The 8,671-nt window shown below is 51.1% G+C and overlaps 1 protein-coding gene across 1 annotated transcript in view; it reads right to left on the reverse strand.

Moving 5' to 3' along the window:
* The window catches only part of PTPN12 (protein tyrosine phosphatase non-receptor type 12), a 50,755-nt gene extending 43,000 nt beyond the window's left edge, over positions 1-7,755 (reverse strand). Inside the window, exon 1 of the mRNA XM_044280145.1 lies at positions 7,420-7,755. Coding sequence (XP_044136080.1) covers positions 7,420-7,518 — 99 coding nt within the window. The 5' untranslated portion in view covers positions 7,519-7,755. The remainder of the gene's footprint in view (positions 1-7,419) is intronic.
* Between the last annotated feature and the right edge of the window lie 916 nt (positions 7,756-8,671).

An 8,671-nucleotide genomic window follows, 5' to 3' on the forward strand; every position in this document is an offset into this window, starting at 1 on the left:
ATCTATAATACAGAGTCCATGCTCAGGTATAAAAAGGAGCCACGCCACAGGTGTGAACAGAACCTTAGAGGTATGTAAAGAATTCCTGAAATATCCTGAGGCTTGTCAAAAAGTGTTCTCCCAGACTGTAATACTGACGACCATCAATATCAGATCGGTGAAGTCTGACTCCCAGCACCCCCACTATCAGCTGCTTGAACAGGCCGCTGAATACTAAGGGCTCTTTCACACTTGCGTTGTCCGGATCCGGCGTGTACTCCACTTGCCGGAATTACACGCCGGATCCGGAAAAACGCAAGTGTACTGAAAGCATTTGAAGACGGATCCGTCTTCAAAATGCTTTCAGTGTTACTATGGCAGCCAGGACGCTATTAAAGTCCTGGTTGCATTAGTAGTAGTGGGGAGCGGGATAGCGGCATACTTACAGTCCGTGCGGCTCCCGGGGCGCTTCAGAATGACGTCAGAGCGCCCCATGCGCATGGATGACGTGCCATGCGATCACGTGATCCATGCCAGTGGGGCGCCCTGACGTCACTCTGGAGCGCCCCGGGAGCCGCACGGACGGCAAGTATACTGCTCCCCCGCTCCTCACTACACTTTACCATGGCTGCCAGGACTTTAGCGTCCCGGCAGCCATGGTAACCATTCAGAAAAAGCTAAACGTCGGATCCAGCAATGCGCTGAAACAACGTTTAGCTTAAGGCCGGATCCGGATCAATGCCTTTCAATGGGCATTAATTCCGGATCCGGCCTTGCGGCAAGTGTTCAGGATTTTTGGCCAGAGCAAAAAGCGCAGCATGCTGCAGTATTTTCTCTGGCCAAAAAACGTTCCGGTCCAGAACTGAAGACATCCTGATGCATCCTGAACGGATTTCTCTCCATTCAGAATGCATTAGGATAAAACTGATCAGGATTCTTCTGGCATAGAGCCCCGACGACGGAACTCTATGCCGGAAGAAAAGAACGCAGGTGTGAAAGAGCCCTAAAACTCTGTACGCTGGGTGGCGGGTGGGAATGCTCCCGTTCCACAAGATAGGCGATAGAGGGTGTCTGGCTGCAGGGATTCCTGATAACAGGATCCCCCCCAAACCACCTCCCTGAATGGAGTGGTAGTGTGCAAGCAGGACTACTGGATACATCCACTTCTATGGGACTGATAAAGAACTGTTTGCCGGCTTGTTACGGTGTACAGCAGCCCATTCAAACCGCTGATCGGTGGATAGGTCATTACCTTTAGGCCTCTTTCCCGTTTTGCGGGCCGTTTATTGCGTTCCGTATACGGAACCATTGATTTCAATGGGTCCGCAAAAAAAACGGAATGTACTCTGTATGCATTCCGTTTCCGTATATCCGTTCCATGCAAAGATAGAACATGTCCTATATTTGGCCGCAAATCACGTTCCGTGGCTCCATTAAGTCAAAGGGTCCGCAAGAAAAACGGAATGCATACGGAAATGCATCCGTATACGTTTACGGAACCATCTATTGAAAATGTTATGCCCAGCCCAATTTGTTCTATGTAATTACTGTATATGCCATATGGAAAAACGGAACCGAAGAAGAAGAAAAAAAAAAAAAAAAAAAAAAAAAAAAAACGGACCGCAAAACACTGAAATAGCCATACAGTAGTGTAAAAGAGGCCTTACAGTCCAGGAAACCCCTTCAAGGGGTCAATCTTCAACAGACCAGGAATCAAAAACCAGATAGCTAATAAATGGCGGTCATTATTTCTGACTGCTTATATGAACGCTGTTCACACACTGCCATCCCTCACACTGGTCCCTATCCTCAATGGTACTCAAACTGATTTCTCATATCTCAGAGACACAGACACCAGGCCCAGGAAACGCCAACAACGTACAAATTCCACACAGATGATGTTCTTGGCCAGATATGACCTCTGGTGCCCAGCGCGGAGCGCTTTAGTGCTGGCCACCAGACCGCCATGTCGGTATGCCAGGGTGCATTACTACATGCATATTTTTACGAGACAAACACACTTTTGTTAATTAGTTTATTTTTTACTGAAACAAACTGTTCCCTTCTCCAAGACATTTTCCGTCGCATGTGACCCATGTGATGAATAGAAGAATTGAGCAGAGTTCATAAGCTTCAACGTCTGCACTTCCATTGGCAGAGAGGAAACCAGAAGCAGCAGCAATGTCATCTTCATGGAGATTACAGGAATACATTATGGGGGAAGATTGATCAAAGATGGTGTAAGGGAAAACTGGCTTAGTTGCCAATAGCAACCAATCAGGTTCCACCTTTTATTTTTCACAGCTCCTTTTAAAAATGCAAGGTGGAATCTGATTGGTTGCTATGGGGAACTAAGCCACTTTTCCCTTAATAAATCTGCCTTTATATATTTTGTGACTACAGCATGTTGCGCTGCAGTTATTTATTTGCCCACATCTGGCTCTTGGAGGGTGAGAAAATGTTGCACCTCTTTTGTATTTTCGTTAGGCAATTTTTTTCTTTAAGACAATAGAGGCTTAAAAGTCAACCTCTATTAGGCCGTTGTGGCACATCAAGGAGGTATACCATAAATGTCAGACAGATGTGGGCCTCTGGCACCTGTACCTAATGGGACAATTGGAGTCCCCTGCTGCCTAGGGAGGAGGGCGCTGGCCCTAACTGGTGGGATTAGGCACAAGGGTCTGTCCTGATGATCAGTCAGGCATCATGGACATGGAAAAGAAGAGTACAGAGCCTAATGATGACAAGAAGTAGTCATGGAGTCATAGGCCCTCAGCTGCTGCTAATGGTGGCTCCACATTATGGAGGTCCTCTAGAGGACTTCTCTTAGGCAAGAATACCTCTGTAACATTGTAAAAGGGTTCAAAGCAGTCAATTTCTGCTAAAAGCTGTTCATTCTACAGGCTAGCGATATACTACCAATGTACAAGATGGGTAAAACCCTGTAAATTTGCACCAATTTGCTGCAGAAATACTGGGAATAAAAACCTAATGGAAATCCACACCAAACTGTGTGAAATTTGGTGCAGATTTATTTGCGGGTTTCTCTAATGAAGACAGCAAAGTGTTGAAAGGGATTCTGTCAGCCGGATTATACCTATAGAGCTATTTATAGGCTGATGTCAGTACAGGGATGGAAGACTGCGCAGGCGCTTATGTGAGGGAGTGAAGGTGCTGGCACGAGATTACACCGAGTCCTCTGAATGACATCAGGAGAGCTAGGAGGGGAGTTTGGGATGTGGGGCGGTACTGGGCTCCCTCAGAATGGGTGCGGCTGGGCGCCACAGCCCCTTGTGCTCCTTTCAAAGGTGATTGACAGGTATATAAAAACAATTTTATGGAAAAACTACAAAAACTGACATGCTATAGGAGAACTACCATAACCCATGAACGGCTCTATAGGCATAATCTGGCTGATTATACTCGCCTCCCCTGGTCCCCTGCTAGCCTCCGACGATGACATGTTGACCCTTGTGACTGGCTGCAGCTGTCACGTGTTGATGTGGCACGTCATCGCTGGAGAGCAGGAGACAAAAATCCGACAAATTTTAGGTAAACACATTTTACTCAATGTAAAATGAAAAGTTGTGTAACGTTTCATTTCCTTCCCATTCCCATTGGACTGGTTTTCATTCAGAGGCTAAAATCTAGCCCATACCTCGCTCTGCTTTCATGTAGCTGAAGTCTGGTACAACGTTTCAGTCTACGTCAGAGGTTCCCCGCCTTTTGTAAGTCCCAAGCCACTTTCGAACATGACAAAGGTTATTGGGCCACACTGAATGTGAAAAGGGAAAAAGCCTATTAAAATATCAAGTCATCAGTATCTGATCGGTGGGGTCTGACACCCTGGACAGCCGCCGATCAGTTGTTTTGAGAAAGCACAGGCGCTCCATGCTTTATTCTGCTCACCAAGCACAGAACCGTACGTGGTATACCGGCTGTCCCTGGAGCACGGCGTGCCCCATTGGTATCGCGCTCAGCCCCATTCACTTCTGCACTTACGCCAGGTGACAGATGAACGTGACGTCACATGGCCTAGGGAAAGCACCAGTGCCTTCCCACTGATAAGATACTGATGACCTAGCCAGAGGATAGGTCATTAGTATTAACATCTCAGAAAACCCCTTTAACCTCCAGTGATACGGGTGTGACAGTAGTACTAGCTTCTGTTAAGGCCACTAGTACACAACAGTATCGGCAGAGACACTGTATCTACTGCAGATAGCACGGGCATGGATCTGTGCTACTTGGTTCAGTTTGCCTAGACTGATACACTGTAACAAACATCCTGCTATGTAAGCACAACTAGGTCATGAGAAGTCCCCAGCCTCTGAATGTGAGCAAGAAAGCTTCCATTTACTCGTTAAACACAAAAGAAAAAAAAAAAATTGGCAAATGTCATAGCGACATACCAAAAGGTGATGGTCCATGAGTTGAGACCCTCACGATAACTAGAACGAGGAGAGAGAAGCACAAACAAACAGAGCCACTGAAGATGGACTCAACAGAAAGTCTATGGGCCAGTCTCCAGCTGCGAGGAGAGACAGCGGCTATATGTAATAGATTCTCTCTCCTCGCCTTGCAATCAATGGGGGTCTCAGCATTCAGACCCCCACCAATCAAAACCTTTGATATACGGCTAGGACATAAAAAAAAAAAAGATTTTGATAAGTATAGTGAAACTAAGTCTAAAACTCATCATCAGGAGTTCAACTGACTTGAGAGGTATTAGAATGAGGTTAAAATTTGGCGGTGGGGGGGTTTGTAATCAGAGGACCTTACATTTTTTTTATGGGAAGTTTATCGGATTACCAAAATGATAATGATCTTGTCACTTTATTTCCTTCCTGCTATTTCCAGAATTTCTAGATGCCCTGGTTGATACATCGACTTACGCAACTGGATGTGCACTTTCATTGCTGAAGGTCTGTAATAACACGGGAGGTCAGGGCATACGTCTAGCAGTTACTGTGTATTAAGCCTTTTTACAAATGAGCTTGTTTTTCTTAACCCATCCCCAAAAAGTCCTAGCATTGTGGCTGGGAGTATACAAAGAGCAGCTTGAGGCCATGAGTCAGAATATTCCCAGGGCCGAGACATTCTTTCCTCAGATCCAGAATAAATCCCTCCATTTATAAGTGATGACCACATAGCGAGCCACCAGAGAAACGCTTGACATCAGGAGCTCTGCGCCATCTTCATGTAGCCTCATGATCAGTGTGAACAGGACATGGAGGACTGGCACACAGAACAGCTCAAGAAGCAGACACATCTGGAGTATTGATCTAATGCAGCCAGCAGTGCCACAATGCATGTACGTACACTGGCATCCGAATGATACTAACACACCCAGACTGGTCCATATATGTGCACTACTATCCTGAAGTGTCCTAGTCCATAGGAGTGTACTGGCACAATTATCTCCCACCGATACCGAAGGCTGGTCAATATATCAGTACCTTGGCCCCCTAATGACCGTGAAGTAGCCTGGTCTACAAAGCAGTACCCTGGCATCCTGAAGATAATGAAGCAGCATGGTCTATTTTTAGCAGTACTATGGCACCATAATAACAGTGAGGCATCCTGATGTACCCGGCAGCACCCCCCCACCCTGGCACCCCGATCTACCAGGCAGTGCCCCCCTGATCTACCCAGCAGTACCCCCTGATCTACCCGGCAGCGCCCCCCCCTGGCACCCCGATCTACCCGGCAGCGCCCCCCCCTGGCACCCCGATCTACCCAGCAGCGCCCCCCCCAGATCTACCCAGCAGCGCACCCACCCCCCCCCCGGCACCCCGATCTACCCGGCAGCGCCCCCCCCCCCCCCCCCCGATCTACCCGGCAGCGCCCCCCCCCCCCCGATCTACCCAGCAGCAGCGCCCCCCCCCTTCCCCGACACCCGGATCTACCCAGCAGCAGCGCCCCCCCCAGCACCCGGATCTACCCAGCAGCAGCGCCCCCCCCTGGCACCCCGATCTACCCAGCAGCAGCGCCCCCCCCCCCCCCCCCGGCACCCCGATCTACCCAGCAGCAGCGCCCCCCCCCCCCCCCTGGCACCCCGATCTACCCAGCAGCAGCGCCCCCCCCTGGCACCCCGATCTACCCAGCAGCAGCGCCCCCCCCTGGCACCCCGATCTACCCAGCAGCAGCGCCCCCCCCTGGCACCCCGATCTACCCAGCAGCAGCGCCCCCCCCTGGCACCCCGATCTACCCAGCAGCAGCGCCCCCCCCTGGCACCCCGATCTACCCAGCAGCAGCGCCCCCCCCTGGCACCCCGATCTACCCAGCAGCAGCGCCCCCCCCCTGGCACCCCAATCTACCCAGCAGCAGCGCCCCCCCCTGGCACCCCAATCTACCCAGCAGCAGCGCCCCCCCCTGGCACCCCAATCTACCCAGCAGCAGCGCCCCCCCCTGGCACCCCAATCTACCCAGCAGCAGCGCCCCCCCCTGGCACCCCAATCTACCCAGCAGCAGCGCCCCCCCCTGGCACCCCAATCTACCCAGCAGCAGCGCCCCCCCCTGGCACCCCAATCTACCCAGCAGCAGCGCCCCCCCCTGGCACCCCAATCTACCCAGCAGCAGCGCCCCCCCCTGGCACCCCAATCTACCCAGCAGCAGCGCCCCCCCCTGGCACCCCAATCTACCCAGCAGCAGCGCCCCCCCCTGGCACCCCAATCTACCCAGCAGCAGCGCCCCCCCCTGGCACCCCAATCTACCCAGCAGCAGCGCCCCCCCCCTGGCACCCCAATCTACCCAGCAGCAGCCCCCCCCCCCCCCCCCTGGCACCCCGATCTACCCAGCAGCACCCCCCTGGCACCCTCATCTACCCAGCAGCACCCTGCCATGCTCTCATCAGATAACTATGTAGTTGCATATTTGGGAAGGAGCAGTAGACTGTGCCCATCCGCAAGGAGCCTGTGACACAATGCAGGACCGCTGTTACACGGGGGTGGGGCCGCCTGTTTGACACACGGCTGGGACAGGATTTGGGAAGTGTCCCATGTGCACCTCGCACATCAATGACAAGTGGAATGTCAGCAGGGCGGCTTCCCTGGTCATGGGGGCCATAAGGACTGGTGACACAGCCTGCAGGGGCTTAGGGCGGGTCACTGACACATCCCCTACAATGAGACCACTGAAAAGCAGCGCGATCACATCTGCTCCGCACTAATGGGTTAATCGATCGGGCACTTCCTGCCATTCCAGCAATGGTGATGAAGTAAGGCGCAGGAAGCTCTGATGAAATCCACCCTCCCCATAAAGCTGCAGGCAGTAATCCATGAAGTGATCAGGAAGGAAGGAGGGGGAGAGGAGGGCGGCAGAGGAAGGAGAGGAGGGGCCGCCTGTGGAAGAGCTCAGCAAGCAGCCCCCCACTACCAGGAGAGCCTGGGGGTGTCACACGTGTGCCCTGCAGGCACGTCACCCACCGGCCGCTCTTACCATGAAGTCACAGGCGAAGTTGTCCTCCCCGTTGTGGTCCTTGTTGTTCATGGCCTGCACTTTCTGAATGAAAGTCCGTAAGATCTCCACTTGGTCCATGCTGGCCGCCTACTCCGCCAGGCACAGCAACGGAAAGCGCTCCTGCCGCCCGGGTGTGTGTCAGGGAGGGGACAGCCGCTCGCTCCTAGCCCCTCGCCATGCGGAGCGGCCCCTTCCTTTTCATTTGCCTCGGAAATGCAATGCGCCGCCGTCCCTGCCCAGAGCTCCGCGCAGCTCCCTGCCCAGCACCGACACACTCTGAGGATGCACCGGAACACGCAACACCGGGACCCTGCCCCAGGGCGCAGCCCATTGGCCGCCCTGGCTCTCCTACTAAAATCTCATTGGCTGTTCGAACATACAGAAAAATGGGCGTGGAGACCCAACCCCTTTTGCCCATCACAATCTCAATGGGCGGTTGAACAATCGGCCATCTTAGGGCGGGGGGAATAGGGCGTGGTAAGAAATAGCTGCAGCCAATAGGCGGCTGGGAGGGATATGAGGAGAAGGAGGTGTGGAACGCAGCGTCATCGCGTTACCTTTGAACGTTAACTATTTAGTAGCCTGGTGATCACCATGTTGGGTGGGGAAGCAGACGGCTGAAGCTGTACTGAGGTGTAGCCACGCCTCTTCTCCACACCTCTGGCTGTAACGATTGCACCCCAAAATGATGTTCAAAATCACATACTGCTGTAGTCTATCCGCAGAGGTTCCTGGGTGTGTTGACTGAGAGGACCCCTAAGGGTACTTTCACACTAGCGGTTTTCTTTTCCGGCATAGAGTTCCGTCCTAGGGGCTCAATACCCGGAAAGAACTGATCAGACATATCCCCATGCATTCTGAATTGAGAGCAGTCCATTCAGGATGTCTTCAGTCTTTTTGACTGATCAGGACGGAGATAATACTGCAGCATGCTACGGTTTTATCTCCGGCCCAAAAAACCGAAGACCTGCCTGAATGCCTTTTACATGTGTTTATATATTTACACATTCCTGTGTTTTTATGTAGATATATATATATATTATATATAATTTTTTTTTAACTTATATAGACATATTTTATACAATTTTTTTATATATATATTATATATATTTTTTATTCTCCTTTTTCTTTTTTTTCTTTCTTATTTCTTCCATTATTCTTTTAAAGTGTATATATTTATATACACACATATGTATATATATATATATATATATATATATATATATATACA

Source organism: Bufo gargarizans, chromosome 2 (genome assembly GCF_014858855.1).
Source record: "Bufo gargarizans isolate SCDJY-AF-19 chromosome 2, ASM1485885v1, whole genome shotgun sequence".
Classification (NCBI taxonomy): Eukaryota; Metazoa; Chordata; class Amphibia; order Anura; family Bufonidae; genus Bufo; species Bufo gargarizans.